The 23,058-nt window shown below is 46.4% G+C and overlaps 1 protein-coding gene across 1 annotated transcript; it reads left to right on the forward strand.

The window, feature by feature from the left end:
* The first annotated feature begins 21,411 nt into the window (after nucleotides 1–21,411).
* Nucleotides 21,412–22,335, forward strand: LOC141244105 (odorant receptor 131-2-like). The gene has a single exon (XM_073668982.1). It carries the CDS (start codon nucleotides 21,412–21,414, stop codon nucleotides 22,333–22,335), a length of 924 nt encoding a protein of 307 aa, XP_073525083.1.
* The last annotated feature ends 723 nt before the right edge of the window (nucleotides 22,336–23,058 follow it).

Genomic DNA, 23,058 nt, shown 5'->3' on the forward strand with positions numbered 1-23,058 from the left:
GGGTACCACAACAGCGCCATTTACTTGTTTCCAAGACCGAGGGAAGTCTCCGAGTACAGTACTGACCATTTCTTCCCTTTCCTCTGCGGGTCGAGGGTTTTCTTGATCTTCTTCAGGGTTTCGTAGCTGCTCGGGACACTTCTTCAGGTGATCTCGGGAGACAATGGCTGTGGTTTCTCCTCCATCCTTACTGATTGTGCAGATTTTGGGGTTTTCATGGCTTGATGGCAGTACGGTGTATGGGTCCTTCTCCCACTGGTCGTCCAACTTGTGGAGCCGTCTCTTCCTTTTCAAGACCTGCTCTCCAGGTACCAGGGGAACAGCGGGAGCATACTGGTTGTAAGTCTTCTCCTGTCTTTCTCTTGCTTGACAGAGACTTCGCTCAACGCTCTCCTGTACTTTCCGGTACTGCTGCTGCCTCTCTGTGTCCCAGTCTGCTTCTGGTGAAGTGTCCTCGGGTGTCAGGACTCCCATATCCAGATCAACAGGCAGCTTACCAGGTCTTGCTCTCATTAGGTAAGCCGGGGTACAGTTGGTAGAACCTACAGGGATGTGGTTGTATAGGTCCACCAGATCAGGCAGTTTCTCAGGCCACAGACTGCGTTCTTCCAGGGGCAACGTTTTCAGAAGGTCTATCACCACCTGGTTCATCTTCTCGCAGAGTCCATTGGTTTGCGGATGATAGGGTGTTGTTCTTATCTTCCGGCAGCCATACAGAGTGCAGAACTCCTGGAAGACTTCCGCTTCAAAGGCAGGTCCCTGGTCCGTCAGCACCTGCTCTGGGTATCCGTGTGGACGGCAGAAGTGCTGCTGAAAGGCTCTAGCTGCTGTTTGAGCCGTTAAGTCCTTGACGGGGACTACAACCAAGAACCGGGAGTAGTGATCCACGATGGTTAACGCATAGACGTAGCCACTTCTGCTGGGGGTCAGTTTTACATGATCCAAGGCTACCAGTTCCAACGGCTGCCTGGTGACGATGGACTTCAGGGGAGTCTTCTGACTGGCACGGTCCTTCCTTCTTAGGTTGCATGGTCCACAGTCTCTGCACCACCTCTCGATGGTTCCTCTCATGCCTACCCAGTGGAACCGCCCGCGCAGCAGGAACTCCAGCTTCTTCCATCCGAAGTGCCCAGCTCCGTCGTGGTATGCCTCCAGTACCATAGCCGCGTCTCTTTTTGGCACCACTACTTGCCAGATCAGTTCATGCGTCCGGGAGTTAACCATTCTACGGCACAACTTCCCCTTGTAAAGGAACAGTCGACTCTTCTCAGCCCACAGTTGCTTGGTTTCCTCCGGAGCGTCTGGGTCAAGGCGTGCATCTGGCTGAGTCAGCATCTCCTTCACCAGTCGGACGGCGGGGTCACTGTCTTGCGTTTCCGCCCAGTTGTAATGAGGTAAGGGGTTGAACGTAGCGGATTGCTTACCCCTTACACGGTGGGAATACTGGGTAGTCCCATGACAGTGGAACGCGGGCAGTTCAACTTCTTCCAGTTCCTCTGGATCTTCCCCTACGTCCGGTAGGTTCGGCATTCTGGACAAGGCATCCGCGTTGGTATTGGAGCGTCCTGCCCGGTATTTGATTGTGAACTCATAGTTGGACAGGCGGGCCATCCATCTCTGCTCCAGGGCACCGAGTCTTGCAGTGTCCAGATGTGTCAACGGGTTGTTATTCGTGTACACGGTGAACCGGGAAGAGGCGAGGTAGTGCCTAAAGCGTTCGGTGACTGCCCACACCACTGCCAGGAACTCTAGCTTGAATGAGCTGTAATTCTCAGGGTTTCTTTCGGTGGGTCGCAGTTTTCGGCTGGCGTAAGCAATTACCCGTTCTCTTCCCTGCTGGATCTGGGACAGTACGGCTCCTAGCCCGATGTTACTTGCGTCGGTGTAGAGGATAAAGGGCTGGCTGTAATCAGGGTACGCCAGGATTTCATCCCCCGTGAGGGCCATCTTCAGCTGGCGGAAGGACTCTTCCTCCAGCTTCTCCCATCTGAAGGGCGGCTTCTGGTTCTTGGCCTTCCTGGACTGGCCTATCAGGAAGTCCTGCATAGGAGCTGCCTTTTTGGTGAAACCGGGAATGAACCTTCGGTAGTAGCCTACCAACCCGAGGAACTGCCGCACTTCCTTTACGCTGGAGGGTCTTGGCCATTCCTTAATCACGGTGATCTTATCAGGGTCGGGAGCCACTCCGTCAGCACTCACCACGTGTCCCAGGTACTGCACTTTTGGTTTTAGCAGGTGACACTTCGACGGTTTCACCTTCAGACCGTAGTTTGCCAGGGCTTCAAACACTTCCGCCAGGTGTTTCAGGTGGTCCTCGTAGGTTTTGGAATAAACTATAACATCATCCAGGTACAGCAGGACCGTCTCAAAGTTCCGGTGTCCCAGACAGCATTCCATCAATCGTTGGAAGGTTCCTGGTGCGTTGCAGAGTCCGAACGGCATGCAGGTAAACTCGCTAAGTCCCATCGGGGTGGTGAATGCGGTCTTCTCCCGGTCCGCCTCTGCTACAGGAACCTGCCAGTACCCGCTAGTGAGATCCAAAGTGGAGAAGAAGTTAGCAGATTTTAAAGCAGCCAAAGACTCCTCTATCCTTGGTAAGGGGTACGCATCTTTGTGTGTGATACGGTTAATTTTCCGGTAATCTACACACATTCTCATGGTGTTGTCTTTTTTTTTAACCAAGACTAGTGGAGCTGCCCAGGGGCTACAGCTATCCCTGATTACCCCAGCCTCCTTCATATCTCTAAGCATCCCCTTGGCGTGTTGGTAGTGTGCAGGGGGTATTGGTCGGTATCTCTCCTTTATGGGAGGATGGTCTCCCGTGGGGATGTGGTGTTCTACCCCCTTTACTCGCCCGAAGTCTAACGGGTGTTTACTAAACACTCTCTCGTACTCTTGAACCACCCGATAGACTCCCTGTTTCTGGTGTGAGGGAGTGGAGTCAGTACCCAAATGTAGTTGCTGACACCAGTCCTCCATTTGTTGCTTAGAGCCGTTACCTTCCTCTGGTTGAGATGGAGGCAAGGGTTCCACGGCCTGTACAGAATTCTGGTTTATGGTGAACAATTTGGCTAGCGTGGCATACCGGGGCAGGTGTACTTCTCTCTCCCCGATATTTATGATGCGAACGGGCACCCTCCCATGGCGTACATCGACCACCCCCCGTGCTGTCAAAATGGTGGGCCTACTGTCTGAGTAGACTGGTTCCACCATTGCCTGGTAATCTCTACCTCTCAGACCAATAGCTGCCCGGCACCAAATCATCATTTCACTTTTCGGGGGCATGGCAATAGGGAAAGGGTCACACATTCTCACGCTACCAATCTCACCACCGGAGAGTTCCACCTGTTGCCGTCGCATCAGTGCCCGGATCTCTTTTTGGAGCACTCGCTGCTGGCCGGAACTGGCGTTCTTGGCAACCTGCTGTAAAATGAGAATCACCTCTGCAAGACAATTTTCAATCACATTAGTTCCTAGAGTTATCTTTGGGTGACTCTCGCGCTTGTCAATGTCCACAATGATCAGTCCCTGTGCTGCCAGTTCGACTTTACCGATTTTAATGGTAATCTCTTTAAATCCGATCTGTGGCACGGGCTGACCATTGCTGGCGATGATACTCAAGTCGTCGTCAGGGTAGCGGGTTATATCCGAGTCATTCCAGTACTGCTTGAAGAGCACGTACGGGATGGTGGTGACCTGTGACCCGGTGTCCAGTAGGGCACTCATAGGAATGCCATCCAGTACCACAGGCAAGACTGGACGTTCTCCCACGTATTTGTCACGCCAGTTCGATGGGCCTGGTGATCTTATTCCTGGGGGTTGGCCCTCTACCCCAGGTTGTGCCAGTTTAAAGGACAGTACCTTGCCATATGTCCGGGTTGATTGCAGCGGCGGCAGATGGGTTGTCCGTCCTCGTTGTATCGGTCGCCGGGTCTTCCTCTGGCCGGTGGGGCCCTCCTTGGTCGTCGCCACGGGATATCCTCCGGTCCGGATGCCAGCTGAATCTTCCCTGGAGTAGAAACCTGTAAAGACTGCACAGTTCGGGTTAGCGCAGCAACGCTTTTAGTTAGCTCTTGGACCTGATGGTGCAGGTCTGTATCTGGGTCATTGTTTAAAGCCTGCGCATCAGCTCCCACAGGCCCTGCCGACAAGGGCGCCGTCTCCTGGTGGTAAGTGGTAGTAGGGCGTCTGTGGGTCACAGCGCCACCTGGTGCCGGTTCTCGGAGCACCCGGATGGCTCTGTCCTTGAACTGTGCAAAGTCCAGATGAGGGTCCTGTAAGGCCATTGCCCGCAACTGGGTTCGGTAGGCATTGCAATGTAGACCCTCTATAAATTGTTCAGTCAACAGCTTGTCTTCGTTTCCCACGCCGTCAGGGTCGGCCTGCTTAATGGCTCTCAGGGCCTCTTGTAGGTTTAGTGCATAGTCCCTTATATTCTCATGTGCTCGCTGCTTGCACCCGTAGAATCTAAGCTTGATCTCGGCAGAGGTACGGGTATCAAAGGTGTCCTTCAGCCGGGCTAGTATCTCTGCGACAGTCCTCCTCCTCCCGAGTGGCCAGGACTTTACCTCCCTTTGGGCTGCCCCTGTTAATTGAGCCACCAGGATGCTCACTTTTTGCTCCTCTGTGAGGGGGTACACCTGGAAGAGGCTATCCAGCCTTTCTCTGAAGTCATTTAGGGTATGTGACTCCCCTGAGTACTGGGGTAGCCAGGCTGCCCCCGGGATATAGGGCATAGTGAAAGGCATGACCGCAGCAGCGGTGGCGCTGGCGGTGGCTGTGGCAGTGAAGCTCTCCTCTGTATCCGACATCCTCCTCCCCCCTAGTGGACCGTGGCCTACCTTGCGATGATCCTCTTCCGTAGGCCACGGCTCCGCAGTGGATCATCAGGGTTGAGGACCTTCCGTCGCGCTCCTGTGACGTCGGCGTCTGCTGGGCTCCTTCCAGGACCTTACGCAACGTCCGGACGTGAGGCGGAGCTTCAGTTCTCGCGCGCTTTCGGAGTCCACGCCCCTCTTCTTCCCGCGCGGCGTCCTCAAGATGGCGTCCAATGGCGGGAAAACTCCACGGATGGTGGGAAGAAGGCAGGAGATGGCGTCGGATGGCGGGAAAACTCCACGGATGGCGGGAAGAAGGCAGAAGATGGCGTCGAATGGCGGGAAACTTCACCACAGGTAAGTATAAAAGTCTCTTTTTCAGGCACGCAGTACCCGGTGGTTGCGGGCACGAGATCCTGCCGACTACGCCAAAGTTGACGCGCCCCCTGGGCCATGTTGGGCAGCGTTGCGCATGCGGGGAATACCCGGAGCCGGATCTGATAGGGGTAGTAGTCCTCGTGGCGGTGACCCGGTCCGTGCCCAGGGTGTCAAACCAAGTGGCAGAACTTAGAATAAGATGTTATAGAGTTCGACTACGCCACCCGTTGAATGCGGTTATGAAACCGCCGCTGCAGGGCAGACCGCTGAGGCCGGTGGTACGGTTGTGCAGCGTGGATAGTATAACCCCAACGGGAGGGGTATGGCCTCAGGGCAGCGGACGTGGATGATGGGGATAGCAGAATTGCACGCGGGCACCAGGAACCACTCAGAGACGGTGCGGTGTAATTCAGGGTCTTTACTGGTGGCAAAGGTAGACCCTCCCGGGAGTACTGGCTAGCGATCGGGGCCTGGTCAGTCTGTGAGCAGATAGGATCTCCCCTGGCCAGGCGGAGTTGTAGGACTCCCCAACTATTGTACTCTTCCTGGCTACCTTGCTAGAAGCGGGTAGAAGTAGCCCACGTCCCTGAGTGTACCGTGTGGTGCTCACCCGTATGGCCGGTGACTCGGGGCCTTCTGGTAGCCTCCGCTCCACGCCGGCGGTGCTGGTCCCCTTGCGTGTGACCGTGCCTTCGGGTTTCTTGGCCAGAGGACCTGAAATCCCCTGCTGGTCGGTTTCTGCTGCTGGGTATGGATCAGTCCCCACAGCCTCGGACTCCGTGTCCGGTGAGATCTCTTCAGTCAGGATGAGCTCTACAGCTTCCAGTCTCTGACCCCTTTTATCACTGCTCCCACAGAGCTCCTGATCTTGCTCTCCCTGTATCTGCTCCACTCCAGACCAGACTGTGTCTCTGTCTGGGACTCCTCTTCTTCTCCTCTAACCCTGCCTCAGCCCCCAGTTTTTATAGGGGAAGTTCTTCCCCTCCCAGGACTGGGCAGGAGGTGTGGCATGCTTAGGGCACCTGACCAGGAGACCTCCCACCTGCTCTCAGACGTAATATTGCTATTACTGTGGTAACCAGACCCCTGGGGTTCCACACTTGCATAGCCTGGGCATTTTTTCAGATCGATAAAGATGACCCAACTCGTGTTATCTGTAACATTTGTCAGCAAAAGCTAAGTAGAGGCCAAAAAATACATAGTTTGAGTACTTCATGCATGAACCGGCACATGGACATGAAGCATAAGTTGCAGTGGGAAGCTCAGTGTGCTACAATGCGGCCTAGCCGGCCGGGCCAACCACCGTCTGCCATATCTTGTGCATCCGCGGCCTCTTCATCCTCTGTGACTGGGGGGACAACAGTCACACCTGTTTTGGGGCGCAGACCTGCCACCTCTTTATCCGCAACAGCCAGCGTGATTGGCAGGTCATCATTTTCTTTGGAGGTGGTAACACCAGCTGGTGTTGAGCGCTGTCCGACATCGATAGCACCACCTTTGGATCAAGGCAACCTAACATGTCCGCCTGCATCTTCCTCACAGACCGGCAGTTTGCCGGGGACACCCTTATCAACCCCGTCTAAGCACAATAGCCAGCCCTCGGTCCCTCAGATGTGGACAAGTAAAAGACCATTTCCTCCTAGCCATGAGAAAGCTAAGAGGTTGAATTTCACCATCTGCAAGCTCTTGGCTACAGAAATGCTGCCTTTCCGCCTGGTGGACACAGAGGATTTTCGAGACCTTATGTCCGTCGCAGTGCCCCAGTACCAGATGCCCAGTCGGCACTACTTCTCAAAGAAAGGTGTGCCTGCGCTCCACCAGCATGTCGCACACAACATCACCGCTTCTTTGAGAAAGTCTGTGTGTGACAGGGTGCATTTCACCACAGACACTTGGACGAGTAGGCATGGACAGGGGTGTTACATGTCGCTGACTGGGCACTGGGTAACTATGGTGACAGCAGGACAAGGGGCTGCTGTCCAAGTCTTGCCGTCCCCACGAGTTGTGCGTCAATCCTCTTTATGTCAAAGTTCCTCCACTGCTTCTGCCTCCTCAACCTCCTCTCGGTCTTCCACCTGCACCCAAAGCCTGTCTGGTCATGCCACAAGCTTTCTAACTGCGCAGAAGGGATCCTGCACACCTCCTTACTATGCTGGCAGTAGGGCTCAACGTCATCAGGCGGTTTTTACTTTGAAATGTCTGAGAAATGTGAGTCACACAGCTGAGGAGTTGTGGTCAGCTCTGGAGAACCAATTTCATGAATGGTTGTCTCCACTGGACCTGAAACCAGGGAAGGCCGTGTGCGACAATGCTGCAAACCTGGGTGCGGCCCTTCGCCGGGGCAATGTCACACACGTGCCTTGTATGGCTCACGTGTTGAACCTGGTTGTCCAGCAATTTTTAGCCCACTATCCCAGACTAGATGGCCTTCTGCAGATGGCACGGTCGCTGTGTGCTCACTTCCGCCGTTCGCATCCCACAACTCAGCGACTTACATCTCTACAGAAGTCGTTGGGACTGCCACTTCACCGGCTAAAATGCGATGTGCCTACCCGGTGAAATTCAACTCTGCACATGTTGCAGCGACTGTGGCAGCACCGACAAGCCCTGGTGCAATACGTTCTGACGTATAGCCTGGGCCAACGAGATCCAGAGGTGGGGCAAATCACGCTGGAGGAGTGGTCTCAGATCAGGGACCTATGCACCCTTCTGCACAGTTTTGAAATGGCGACGAAGATGTTTAGTGCTGACGATGCCATTATCAGCATGACTATTCCGGTGATTTACATGCTGGAGCACATGTTAAACAGAATTTGGAGTCAGGTGGTGGCACAAGAGGAGGTGGAGGAAGTAGAGGAGGAGGAGTTGTATGCGGAAGGGCTAACATCTGCAAGGTCCAGACGGTCGGCAGCACCAAGGCGGCAGGCATGTGAGGGTGGGGGAGATGGTTTTACCAGGGCGCATGGTAGCAGCCAAACTAGTGAGGAAGGTGCAGGAGCCCAGGAAGAAGTGGAGGACGAACTGATGGAAGACTCATCAGATGAGGGAGACCTTGATCACATTTCTGTTGTGCGAGGTTGGGGGTAGAGGACAGAGGAAGGAAGCATGATTGTTACCTCGCCACCAACACAACAGGGACTTGGTGCTCCTGGATGCGCAACACACATGAGTGCCTTCTTGCTGCACTACCTGCAACATGACCCTTGAATTGTGAGAATTAGAAATAATCCTGTCTACTGGGTTGCCACACTGTTAGATCCCCAGTACAAAAGTAAATTTGCAGAAATTATTCCTGCCATAGAAAGGGATGCACGCATGCAGGAGTATCAGCAGAGACTGTTGCAGAATCTTACATGTGCTTTTCCACAAAACACCAGTGGTGCACGTAGTGAATCTCACAGTTCCAACTTGCCAACCGTGGGACCGTCGAGTGTTCAGCACTCAAACCGTAACAGAACCACAGTATCTGCTGGTAACATCAATTTTGCGGAATCATTTCACCACTTTTTTAGCCCATCCTTTGCAAGGCCACAGGAGACAAGAAGTCTGACACATAGTCAACGCCTAGAGACGATGGTACAGGAGTATCTCCAAGTAAACATTGAAGCCATGACTGTGTCACTGGACCCTTGCTCTTTTTGGGCTTCCAATCTGGATAAATGGCCGGAGCTAGCCACTTACGCCTTGGAGATCTTGTCATGCCCCGCAGCCAGCGTTCTGTCTGAACGTGTGTTCAGCGCTGCTGGTGGTGTGCTGACAGATAAGCGCACACGGCTCTCCACTGATAATGTAGACAGACTCACGTTCATAAAGATGAACAAATCATGGATCCGAAACGACTTTTCTACCCCTGTGTCATCCTGGGGAGAGTAAAAGCTTGATGATTGGTTAAAATCACCCTACCAACTGTTTTAAGCTTTCAAATTACTAATCATGTTTATCTGTATCTTGGCTGGAAAATAATTTGGGCTTTGTAGCAGTGTGCAGCACTGATTCTATTAGGCCATCTATAATAAGCTCCACCAGATTTAAAATTACTAATCATGTTTATCTGTATCTTGACTGGAAAATAATTTGGGCTTTGTAGCAGTGTGCAGCACTGATCCTATTAGGCCATCTATACTAAGCTCCACCAGATTTAAAATTAATAATAATTTTTAGCTGCATCTAGCCCGGAAAATAATTTTGGGGCTCCGAGATGCGCAAGACACATAAGTGCCTTCTTGCTGCACTACCTGCAACATGACCCTTATATTGTCAGAATTCGAAGTAATCATGACTACTGGGTTGCCACACTCTTAGATCCCCCAAACTTTTCGATCAACCTTTTCATTTTAATAAAGACCAAAAAAATGGTCATTTTTGAAATTATAAGCATTAGCAGGTTATTAGAAACTGAAATCGAACAGTTTTCAACTCAAAACTTTATTCTAGATGATGTTACATTTTCACATAGGACCCCTTGTTCGAAAGGAGCTTCTGAACTCTCTCGTCCATTGAATTTGTCAGGTTTTGGATGGTTTCTGCTTCAATTGTTTTGCATGAGGACAGAATACCCTCCCAGAGCTGTTGCTTAGATGTGAACTGCCTCCCGCCATCATAGACACTCCTTTTGATGATGCTCCAGACTTTCTGAATGGGGTAGAGGTCAGGGGAGCATGGGGGTCACACCATAAGTTTGTCCCCTTTTATGCCCATATCAGCCAGAGATGCAGATGTTTTATGTGCAGCATGAGATGGTGCATTATCATGCAAAAAAATGATCTTGCTGTGAAATACACGGTTCTTCTTCTTGAACCATGGCAGGAAGTGCTGTTTGAGAAAATCCACATACATTATGGAGTTCATCTTTAGCGCCTTCAGGGATCCTAAAGGGACCGACAATCTCTCTCCCCATGATTCCAGCCCAAAACATTACTCCACCTCCTCCTTGTTGGCGCTGTAGCCGTGTTTGCGTGGGGTGTCCATCAACCAGCCATCCTCCACTCCATCCATCTGGACCATCGAGCGCTGCACGGCACTCATCCGTGAACAAAACAGTTTTGAAATCAGTCTTCATGTAATGTTTGGCCCACTGGAGCCGTTTCTGCTTGTGTGAAGTGGATAGAGGAGGTCGACAGGATGGCATATGCACAGCTGCAAACCTCTGAAGGACCCTGCATCTTGTTGTTCGGGGGATGTTGGAGGCACCAGCAGCTTCAAAAACTTGTCTGCTGCTATGACAAGGCTTTTTTGCCGCTGCTCTTTTAACCTCACGTAATTGCCTGTAGGAAAGAGTCCTCAATTTGCCCTTATCAGCACGCACACGTGTGTACTGTGAATCAGCTACATACTTCTTGATTGCCAAGACACTTCATCCTGATCATCGCACAATGTTGATTGTAGTCATGCCTTGACCTAAACACTCCACAATTTGTTGCTTCTCAGCAGCCGACACATCCTTTTTCTTTCCCATTTTGGCAGAAAATGTAGGCTGCTTAATAATGTGAGACAGCCTTCTTAAGTAGTCTTGCCTTTCATTGGACACACCTGCCAAACTAATTAGCACAGGTGTCTGCAATTGCTTACAGTGATATAAAGAGCCCTGACACACATCACCATCAATGAGTTTAACTGACAAACAAACAAATTCTTCCCTTATCACTCCTAAACACTTTTTGCATAATAATGTGGAACACAGTATACATGTGCTTTTCCACAAAACACCAGTGGTTCACGTAGTGAATCTTACAGTTCTAACTTGCCAACCGTGGTCTGTATGGAGTTGTTCAATAAAGGGCCCAAAATTAAGATAACATAGATGGGAGAGGTCTCTATGAATAGGAATTCCTAAGTATTTGATACCCTGTGAGGGCCAGGCAAAGGGAAAGTTGGACTGGATGGAATCCTATATGGATTTGGGGAGGGAGACATCGAGGGCCTCAGACTTCGCTGCATTGATTTTAAAATTTGACCATGTAACAAAGTGATCTATTTCAGCCATAACAGCAGGGATGGATATATGTGATTGAGTGATATATACTAGGACATCATCAGCAAATAGAGAGCACTTGTACTCGGTGCCTCCCACCTCAATCCACCTAATATTAGGGTTATGGCGAATTGATGAGAGCAGGTGCTCCGTCACTAGGATGTATAAGAGAGGGGACAGAGGACATCCCTGCCTTGTCCCATTGGTGATTGTGAAAGGTGATGAAAATGTTCTGATGCGCCCCCTGGGCCTTGGGACACCGGGAGCCGGACCCTTTTTGGTGGATGCTGGTGGTTGTAGTCTCCGTGGCGGCAACCCGGTTCCGTGGCTCAGGGCGGTCAAACCAGTGGCGGAACTATTTATGTGGTTTTGATGTTTAAATGTCCGACTACGCCACCCGTGGATTGCGGTCAGAGTGAACCGCCGCTCCAGGGCAGACCGCTGAGGCTGGTGTTGTGGGTGCAGCAGAGCGTAGCATAACTCCCCACGGGAGGAGTATAGCCTCAGGGCAGTGTATGCGGAGGATGGGGGTGATGGTGCAGGGCAGCAGCAGTAACGACACGGAGTCAGTGATGCAGTCCAGGGCCTTTACTCACAGTTCTTATTATCCAGACCACGTCTGCAGGTAACGGCTGCCCACGTCGTACTGTGCTCACCAGGTGAGGGGCTCAGACAACTCCCAGATAACTTTGGAGCACTTCACAGGACCCCCTTTGTGTGTCCTTTGTCTGGCCTTTCTTACCAACGCTTCTGTCCGGCTGCCTCGGGCCTCCTCTTGGTAAACTTGGCACCAGTTTCCCTGACCCTATGTGGTGCCTTCCTAGCGGGTGTAGCGAGGGGCTGCGCCACATAAAATGTCACAGCCTCCGGTTTCTAGCTGAGGGTCGTTTCCCGCTTCCACTAGTTTCAGGGACCGGTCTCCCCCTTTGGCCTGACCCCTCTACGCAGGTGGATTCGGGCGTGCGGTGGAGACTCGCCCGTCCGCAACCCTGGGATCCCTTCGTTCCTCGTTACTGGAGCCTTCTCCGCTCCTCTTCCTTCCTTCTCCCTCTTCCAGGCCTGGGCCTGTGTTACTAGGCCCGCCTCCGGAGCAGAGCTCATGCAGAGTCCCTGCTCCCTGCCACTTCTGCTCAGACTTCTCTGCACTGAACTAATATGGTGCCCACCTTTTATACTCCCTTATCAATGCACCCAGGAACTGCTTCCTCCCTGCTCCTGCACTACAGGGTTCCCCTTCCTCAGTGTTCCCTCCCCCCACTCCAGCCAGGGACAGGGACTGTCGTGCCCATCTCAGAGGCATATTGGTCGCCCTGCCCCACGGCAATGTGGTGTAATGCATGCAGGTGTCGGGTCCTGATCCACACTCCATCCTTACCTGAGAGTGAGATATCACACCTCTGGGTGAGGTGCAATACCTCTGTAGCAACCGAGCCCTCAGGGTGCTACAGTTCCATTTATCTTCAGCCTAGGTGACGTATTGTGATACAGGGCTGTGATTTTGGCTATAAAAGGGTCCCCTAGACCCCTACCCCAAGCTTTTTAAGAGAATCATATATGGCGTGCCAGGAGACTCTATGGAATGCTTTCTCAGCATCCAACGAGAGTATCTAATTACAAATTTTTAGCTGCATCTAGCCCAGGAAATACTTTGTGCCTAGTAGCAGTATCTGCTAGTCAGCGGATTATCCCGGCTGTTAAGCAAGCTACACCACCTGTAGTTTGGACACTTAATTTTTTCAAAGGAAATGCTTCGGGACCACGGGATACTCAGTGAAGAGCATCAGGAGGCACCCCAAGGCATAGGGGCTGGGACTGGCAGTAGGATGCCTTGCGGTGGACAGCAGAGCTCGATCCTTATAAAAGCTTTTTAACTGCAGCAGCTTTAGTGGACGCTACTGGAGCTGGAATTATGCGGCTGCTGGCATGAGACTTGCCCTCCAATAGATCCTTGTAAATGGATTTAAAGTGTATTCATTCAAATTAGAGAGACAATTTAAATTAAAAAGCTTAGAGCTGCCTCCACCACAGGGGGGCTCGCTCGACCCACCAGCGGACAGGCACCAGTATTGGGAGAGGGGGGCTGGCCGTCAGGGTTCACCGCGGCTCTGGCACAAACCCGGCGACACGGAGGTGGCACGGGCAGGAGCGGACTGAACGTGTCGGCTTCTCACTTTTTGGATTTTAGAAGGGCATGACATGCCTATATCTGTGTCTCCCCCTCCTTTTACTCCTCCACCTCTTTTCTTTTCGCATGACTATATGTACTTGTCACTTTTCCATGTGTTAGTTGTGTCTTCTGAGCAGTTTGTCAGCTTTTGGACACCTTTGAAGGTGTTTTCTATGTGTTTCTATGTGTTTTTGTTTGCCTGCCATTGGTTTTAACGGTGTTCGACGAACAGTTCGACGAACAGTTCGGCGAACACACGGGTGTTCGACGAACCGAACCGAACTCGAACACTACGGGGGTGGCTCAACACTAGTCAATAGCAATCACAGAAATAGGAGATGACAAAGGTTTAGGTTCCAATTTAAGTTTTTCCAAAAATCCCTTATCAATCACATTCAGTGTTGAACCACAATCCACAAATACCTGAAATTCAATCAACTCCTCCTGCAATGAGGTACTCCCGGAAAGAAATACTCCCTTAGTGTTTAAGCAAGCAATACGGGCGTAACTGACCTTTTTTTTCTTTGTTTAACAGAAGCTCACAGTTCTTAACAAAATGGTCAGATTTACCACAATAAAAACACAATCCCTTGGAAAACCTGCGGTCTTTTTCCTGAGAGCGGAGTGACATCGCCCCAATCTCCATCGGTTCTCCGTCATCCGAGCAGACCCTCTGATGACTAGGAGCTGCCATAGCAGGAGTTTTCTCCTCATTAACCCTGGCACACAGTCTCCTGTCCACCCGTATAGCTAATTGCATAGCCTCTTGCAAGTTTCCAGGTGCAGGGAAAGCAATCAGCAGATCCTTAACCCTTTCACTTAGACCAGCAAGAAACAAACATTTTAACGCCGAATCATTCCATCTCACTTCAGCAGACCACCTTCTGAAGTGTGTACAATAATTTTCAACATCACCTGACCCCTGCTTTAAACGTCTCAGTTGTGTCTCAGCAGAAGAGACTCGATCAGGATCATCATACAACAACCCCATAGCAGAAAAAAAATCTTCCATTGATCTAAAACACGGATCATTAGGTTGGAGAGAAAAGGCCCATCCCTGTGGTTCCTTGCGCAAAAGTGACATGATAAACCCAATGCGCTGTGAGGACCTGGGTCTCAAACGAAAATATAATAAACAAGCATTTTTAAAGGAAAAAAAATCTTGTTGTTTACCATAAAAAAAATCAGGCAGTCCTACCTTCGGTTCAACAAAATGAGCTCCAGGACAGCTACTCACGTGTTGCTGGAGCTCGGCCACCTCAAGAGACAATCCCTGCAGGCGTTGAGCCAATTCCTGAACAGACACCATGCTGATCTCCGGATCTCGTTCCCCAGGATTTTTCCTTTTTCCTTTGATTTTGGGCTGGACTTACTGTTATGATCTGCTACAAGAACTAAAGAAAGATAGGAAAACTGTCCCTACAATAGGACTAAGCTGATTCCCTACGATGCAGCTGGCAACCTGTTCCTTGTGAACAGACCCACCTTCGTCCTCAGCTAGTCTGAACGCAGACCTATAGATATAAGGGAGGGGTCCCTAAAAGTACTAAGGACTGGGACAAAATTGGACACCTCCTAGCAGAAGTTGTAGCGGAGCAAAAAGACAAACAGACAAAATTACTTAGAGGTCCAAGGACAAAGCAAACTATAGAGATAGGTACAGAGCACCTGGCTAGATTAAGAGTCAAAGTAACACTGAAGTCCAGCAAAGCCAGAAGGGCGGAGCTGGAATAAATAGGCAGAAGGTCACGAGACCACAAAATAGAAAAAAACTAACAGGAGGGTTCTAACATAAACATCGGCACGGCAGGTATCTGCTCTCAAAAAGGGATAATTTTTGGAACATTTTTGCATTTTTAAAAGCATAAAAAGTCTGTCAGTGCAATGTGATATTAAACAGGCTGGTGGTTAACACCAATTACCGTCACTTTACGAGAAGCCATACTGTATGTGTTGAAGTCACTTTGACATTACTAAGGCTTTGTTTGCATTAAAGCATTTGAAAGGGGTTGGATTCAGTCCTAGGAGACACACCTTTTCTGGGCAATTGGAGGCTTTGCCGTACTTGAGATTAGCATTGAATAGATTCACCACAAAACTAATTTTTTTTTAAAAATTGACGAAGATGGTGAATTCCAATTCCAAAAGATTTGCTCATCTCTACTATCTGTATATATAAGTTTGGTAATTCTGCATACTCTTTGCAATGCAACCTGAAACACGAGTCCCGGATTGCATAACTATTATTTACTTACACTTTATTTCATAAAGGATATTCTTGTTAATCATGTGGGACACTTGTATTTGGGGCATGAAGTCATCCAAACCTCTTGTGCAGAGAGATGATGCAAATCAAGAACTCCAGCCCCGACCTGACCTCAGACTGAGATCTCTGCTGGGAGCAAGAATCCTATAAATGTCGTCCTCTGTAGATATTCATGAAGACATGGGAAGCTTCAGCAAGATGTGACTGATTTATGACCAGGTAATACTTTATTACATTTTTTAACAATTAACAGTATTTTTTATCCTAATTGTAATATTTAAGTTTTACGTTAAGACCTAAATAATATGTTTAATGATTTAAATAGTAACTAAACCTTTAACTTCTGAACACTCCATGATGTATTATTACATTATGGAGTGTGTCAGCATGTCTGGTGCGGGCTCAGGAGCTGAGCACGCTCCACATAGAGCAGATACCGGCTAAATTACCTACTTGCCATTACTTCCCCTCACTAATGCTAACCTCATAAATGCCACTGTGAATCACTAACAGCAGCATTTAAGAACCGCATTCCCATTGGCCCCCTACAGCATGATCGCAGGGATCTGATATACTGCCATAATAGCCGGCTCTGTTATGTTAATTTGTGAGACCGTGAGTTTTACTGTTCATAGCAATACTGAAGTATTTCTGTATGTAGTACAAGTGATTAAAGGATACAGGTTCAAGTCCCCTAAAGGGACCGAAAAAAAGGGAAAAGTAAAAAAAAAAAAAAAAAAGTTTATAAAAATATTAAAAAAACATACATTTGGAATCACCCACCTTCCCTTTTTCAAAGTTAAAATAGTGTAAGGTAATGTATTTAGTATGGCAGCGTCCATACAATTCTAATCTATCAAAATATGAAATTGTTTAATCCGTACAGTAAATGTTGTTAAAGAAAAAAAAAAAAAATCAAAACTCCGAAGTTTTGATGCTGCAGATCCAATTAAAAAATGCAAGAAAAATCAATCAAAACATAGTGTGTGTTCCAAAACGGTATAAACATAAACATAAACACCAATTCCTACGCAAAAAAAGGCCTTTTACAGCCCTATTGACAGAAAAATAAAAAAAGGTTATGGGTATTGGCGGCCCGAACTATTTTTTTTATACAATTTTTTTTATGCTACAAGTTTGGTATCATTGTAATCACGCTGACCTGAAGAATCATGTTGTTAGGTTATTTTTACTGGACAATTAACACTGTAAAAAAAAACACCAAAAAACAATGAGAAAAAAAAGTGGTGTAGGAAAAAGCAGGTATGACCACTTATAAAATGTAAAAGTATTTCTTTATTCGGTATCCAATAAGGTATACATCTCAAAAATCAATTGCAGAATTGCCTTTTATTTTTTGCTATTTTAACTTCATTTAATATGGTGCCATTCAAAACTACAACTCGTCCCACAAAAGTAGAGTCCTCGTATGTCTTTGTCGGCGAAATAAAACAGGCAAGGCTACAAATTGTATTCATTCTTTTGGAAGAGAATGCAAAAAAAAAAATTGCAATTGTGCTATTGTGCTTGATGTTTGTGTTGTTGTGCACTTTGCAACAAAAATAACATTTTAACACTGGTTGGTACGTAAGAAGCAATTGTCAATATGTAATGTGTATTCACTTTTAGTATTTTGAAAGCCATAACTTTTTTTTTCCTATTATTGCACCAATATGGAGGTTTGTTTTCTGAGAAATAAGTTGAAATTTAAAAAGAAACAAACAATAACGAACAACTTCCAAGTTGCACTATGTAGAATAATATCCTAACTTTAGTTTTTTTTTATTATGTAGGGGCAGAGACCCTGATTCCAGCGCTGTATCACTTAACTTACTGGGTGCAGCAGTTGTGATAGAATCACAAGTTTTCTCTGATGCAGATGTAGCAGAGCTCGGAATGCTGAGCTGTGTATAGCCCCGCCCACACCCCCGATTGGCAGTTTTCTGTGTACAATATATATCAGTGGTGGTGTTGTGGTTGGACTAGTAGGCACGAGACACCTAGTCCTGTAATGAGAATCTCCTTCAGATGAAACCCTGATTTTATTGAAATAGCAAAACACATCCCAGTAAGTGACACATCATTGGAATAAGTATTTTTTCCAGAGCATTATGCTGCTTTCGGATTTCATAGCAAAAGCCTGCTGACGGTTTCCCTTTTACACTTACATTTAAATAAAAATATCTTTAAATATATATATGAAAAAGTTGAATTAAATATTTTTCTTTGTTAACTTTATTTATTTATTTATTTTATTATGATTTTAGGACTTCTTGATGCCTGGTGAGTACTACGTTTTTAATGCCACCATTTATTTTAACATATATTTTCGTTAAAACAAAGATAACAAATTTTTTTTATAGAGTAGACAGGAAAAAAAAAAAGCAGCAAATTATTTTTACTCTGTATTACTATTCAATTTACATTTTCACTTTGTTTTGTTTTCTTGAAAACACTAGAAATATTAAAAAATATTTGCTGCTTTTGTTTCTTTTATATTCTTCAAAAAAAATTAAGGAAAAAAAACAGCAATTTCACTGGTTTTTTTTTAAGGTTTTATTTTACTGCATGATAAAAATGACGTTAACTTTATTCTGCGGGTCAGTACAATTACAGCAACATAAAATGTATTTTGTATATTTTATAGAGTAGTCTAATTTTGGAAGAATATGAAAAATATTTTTTTTACATTTGGGACCAATTCTGAAAGATCCATTATTGAAAAAGTAAAAGATAATCCCATACAAACAAAATGTGATTGTGTAAAAAATACAATTTTTGTTAATATATATTTACTTTGCATTTTTTTTTATTAACTTATATTTTCTTTTCTTACACATTTTTTAGACTTGGAATTTTTTTTACTCTAGATTTAAAATATTTTTTTGTGAAATGGGATTTGTACAGACTGAAGAAGTTCTAGGATTTTTGGATTTTATGGTGACTATTTTCCATGCTGAGATTAGTGCAGTAACTAATATATCCCTAATTGTTAAAAGGGTTCTACAAAAACTGAAGGTCACACGCAAGGTTTGTTGATGCAGAAAAAAGAGTCCCATAGTGGGTTCACACGTGCAATCACACACAAAACACATTTTTCCTTTTTCGAACTGGTCTTTGCCATCGTAAAACAAAGCTCAATAAAAAAAAAAATCATCATCTACAGTGGCTCTATGTTAATGGCAGATACAAGTCACCATTACAGAATATAGAAATGTCCTCATGACAGTGCCATTCTCATGTTCCTACTATCTCCTGTACTACCCAATAAAGGTACGGGAGGAAAATGGCAATGGAGCTGTCTGGGCACTGCCAAGGAGGAACGATGGACCAGGTGTAGACGATCAGATTTATTTTAAAAACTATAAAACAACGCGTTTCGGAGTTGCATCAACTCCTTCTTCAGTTATAAAGAGGTGTACCTGAACAAGGAGTTGATCCAACTCGGAAAGGCTTTGTTTTATAACTTTTTAAAATAAATCCAATACTCTACACCTCATCCAGCGTTTCGCTTAGAGAGAACCTGGACATCACTGCCACAATTTTTCTCCAGACCATTGATTCTCCTCCACCCGCAGGGTGTAAGTGCAGCCGCCTTCTATCATTTGGTTTTATACCTGCATCGGAGTTGTCCAGGTGAGCGACATACAGCCTGCCATCCTGTCAATCACTCGGTGGTATTATACAGGGAGCGCCCCCTCTTTCTCTCTTGTTTCTTTGTACTACCGAAAAGTCACATAACAATTTAATCCACCCTCATAATAGTACCATCTATATGTAAGTGTACGTTCCATTCCAAGAGGTTTCCTCAAGTTGCATCTTCAGGGGCTCCCGACCTTCTGCTTCCAGCTTTGCCAAGGAAGGTCGGTGCACTCCTGAAGATTGACAGTTGGGACCTGCAGCATGATCAGGCTGCTCATCTGAACTGTGGTCTTTGCTAGTCTACTAGCACAGGCAACTTCAGCACATGGGAACTGAAGTTAGCTGGAGCTAGCGGTCCGGACAACTTCAGTGTGGCACAAGCAGACTGTAATGCACAAAGTCAGGTTGAGCCACACGCGCCTTCCCTAGGTAACTGGCCAGACTGGGACTGCAGAAGTGGCCAATAACCTGGGCAATGAGCTGTACACTATAAAATTAGAATGTCTCTCTGTTCTTGAGAACGGAGAGGATTTTAATTACGGGGACAAATTGCAAAGTTGATTGTTTTTGCAAGCATTTTGCAATTTTACCAATCTATGAACATGAAATAAACAATTTCCCTGAATTTATGTCCCTATGCTGCCCTACTTATGCTGCGCAATAGTTAGCCCTCTTTCTGGTTAAGGGTTCTCGGCTGTTGACCACACGAGTATCTCCAGACCTTGCCGATATAACAATGCACCAGAAAATGCAAAGTTCAATCCTGCTGTACTGGCAAGTGGTGTGACGCTGAGCACTTTGCAGATGTCTGAGAGGTTGGAGGCAGAGGAGGTGTTATAAAGCAGCATGGCAACAATGGAGGGAGCCAAGTATGGGTAAGTAGAGACTGTGAGGCCAACTGAGGAAGTGATGAACAGGTAGGCCAATTTCAACAGTCAAGAGAAGCACTGGGCTTGTAACAAAGGCTTAGAGATCTGTAAAGCATCGGTCTTGTTTTTCAGCAGAGATAAGTAAGGCATCTGCCTTGAGACCAGTTATTGAGCCGGTGAGAGATTGAGACACTTTGGTTGCCATCACTGGGTTAATGTTGGCTGTGGATATATCAGAGTTGAATTGACCAAATATTAAAGTGAAATTGATTGAACTGAAGCTTACTGTTGCGCCTAATCACCCAGTGATAGCAGAGTGAATAGACTGGTGAGGTTAAAGAGGATTTGTTACCGCGTCAAAAGTGTCCAGTTTTTGCTCTCATTTTATTCCAGCATCTTCCCTGGAATTTTTTGTTCTAAATCCTCCATACGGTTCCAGAGATAAGGACCATTACATTTAGTGCTTTTATGGTCTTTACAAAGGGTTGGTTCTCACAGGGTAAGAATGCAGAAGAGCCTAAAGACACGCCCTAGAGGATCCAGTGAGCATCGCCCCCTTGTAAAGACCAGTATAATTAGCGCTAAATATAAAGGCCTATATTTCTGAACTTGTATATCAGATAATAAAAATAGAATATTCAGGGGGGCAGCGGGAACAAAATACGAGCTAAAACTGGACACTTTGACCTGTTGACAGGTCCTCTTTAAGAGGAATGGCAATAAACCCAAACCCACTGGGCTCAATGGCTATAGAGAAAAAATAATAATTCTCATATTTTGATGGTGGTCTTATCTTCTAGGAGCTTCATGTGAGCTTGGTATTATGCTGTTGGATCTTTCTCATCTGTATAATTTAAATAAATGAAAATGAGAGAAGAAGTTCAATTTTTTTCAAAAACTTTCAATGGTCATATGGATTAGTAAAAATATTCATTGCAAACTCTCTGGTTTTCATAAGGTGGTAGATGGGTTTATTTACAGTCCCTGGTGGTGTAGACCAGTGAATCGATTATTATTGGCCAAATCAGATTACTGCTGGTCAGTTTTGTTCATTGAGGGCACGTCAGAAAATTTGGGGCAATTGGCACATTTTTTCACTCCTTGAGGCTTATCACTAAACATAACTAACCCATGGAGAACTGAAGCCTTGTATGTTGAAAAAAGGTGACTTTTTTTCTAATCTCATAGAACCTCAACTCTTATAGTTTTTTTATTATGTGATTTTTTTATAACATTTTTTGTTTGCAATTCTTTTAGGTCAACTCTTAAAATTGAAGCCATCTTAAAAAAAAAAAAAGACAATGGTGGATGTAGCTCTTCCTTACGACAACAAGACACATGCCCAGTTCTATACTGGATTGCAAACATTGGCTGAGAATTTCAGAATTCTACATGTGGCCCTGATCTCCTCCACCTTCTGCCTGTACCTGCCGTCTGTTATAGTCATATTATGCGTTATCTTCACCACCGCTCACATTCGAGAGAACGTCCGATATCTGCTGTTCAGTCACATGCTCATCAGCGACTCGTTACAACTTTCTATGTGCTTCATTCTTTTTTTAGCGGCTTTATACATTGTCTTTATTCCGGTGAAATATTGTCTCATCATTACTGTTATGACGGCCACCACAACTTTAATTACTCCGTACAATTTGGCCCTTATGTCCTTGGAACGCTACATTGCTGTCTGCTTCCCATTGAGGCATGGAGAGATATGTACAATTACACGGTGTAAGATAGCCATCATGGGGATATGGGTGATTGGCGCATTTCCTGTACTCATTGAGTTTATTAGTTTTTGTTACTTTATTGACAGCAGGTTTTTTTCTTTTCAGATGTTGTGCATATGGAAATATCTGCAAATTTACAAATACCAAACCACAATCAGGTTCCTGACCTTTGCCCTCAGCTTCAGCTCAGTGTTGCTCACCATATTGTACACCTACATCCGAGTTATGTTAGTTGCTCGAAAGATCGGGTCAAGGAAATCTTCTGCCTCCAAAGCGGCAAAAACAGTCCTGCTCCACGCGTTTCAGCTCCTCTTATGCCTGTGCTCCTACAGCAGCATGTTCACCGAGAATCTCTTCAATAACGACTATATGAACATGGCCCCCATCAACTTCTTTGTGTTTATGTGCTTGCCCCTGTATATCAGTCCATTCATTTATGGAATAAAAGATGAAGTCATCCGCAAAAGTTTAAGGAAACTGATCTGCTCCACTTAGAAAGCAAAACTGTAAATGAAACAAATCACAAATGATGATAATGTCAATAATGAAACAAGTTAACATTTTTCATAACAGATAAAATAAAATGTTTTGCTCCGATGTCCTTCTCTCTTGATCTCTAGAGTTCAAAAGGTGTCCCATCTTGGACTTCCATCCATGAAGGGAAGCCATTCTGGCCGAGCCAACTTGGTGACCATTGGTTTGTTGACTCTTCTATTTCACCGCTGATTATACTAACTTCTACAACTTTTTACATGTGCAGTACTTTCGTAGTAGTGTTTCATGGTTTACCTTAGTATTCCCAGAATATTTCTGGCTTAGTTGTTATTACTTGAGATGGCTGGATCAGGCAAAATTTGAATTCGCCTGTTCTCATGTCTTTTCCTAGAAAATTTGATTTGCAGAGAAGTTATTCTCGAATCTTGACGAATATAATGTCACTTATTATGATCCAGAGTGTCTCCAGACCCCAGAAAATAATAAACATAACAAGTCAAAAATAAAAAAAATACATATAGTCACCTTACTGGTCACCTTTCAGACCCCTTTGCTCCTCACCGTCACCTATCTCGTTCTCAACGCATCTTATTATCACTACCATGAGTGCTGAATCCTCAGACATCCTAACACTAGTCTGGAACTTCCAGCTCTGATGAGGCCTGGGATGCTTCTGCACAAGCAGGAGTAAGGTCCCGATGTCATGGCGTCACAATCCAGAGC

Source organism: Phyllobates terribilis, unplaced genomic scaffold (genome assembly GCF_046119375.1).
Source record: "Phyllobates terribilis strain yellow unplaced genomic scaffold, ASM4611937v1 Scaffold_2__4_contigs__length_985480577, whole genome shotgun sequence".
In the NCBI taxonomy this organism is placed as follows: domain Eukaryota; kingdom Metazoa; phylum Chordata; class Amphibia; order Anura; family Dendrobatidae; genus Phyllobates; species Phyllobates terribilis.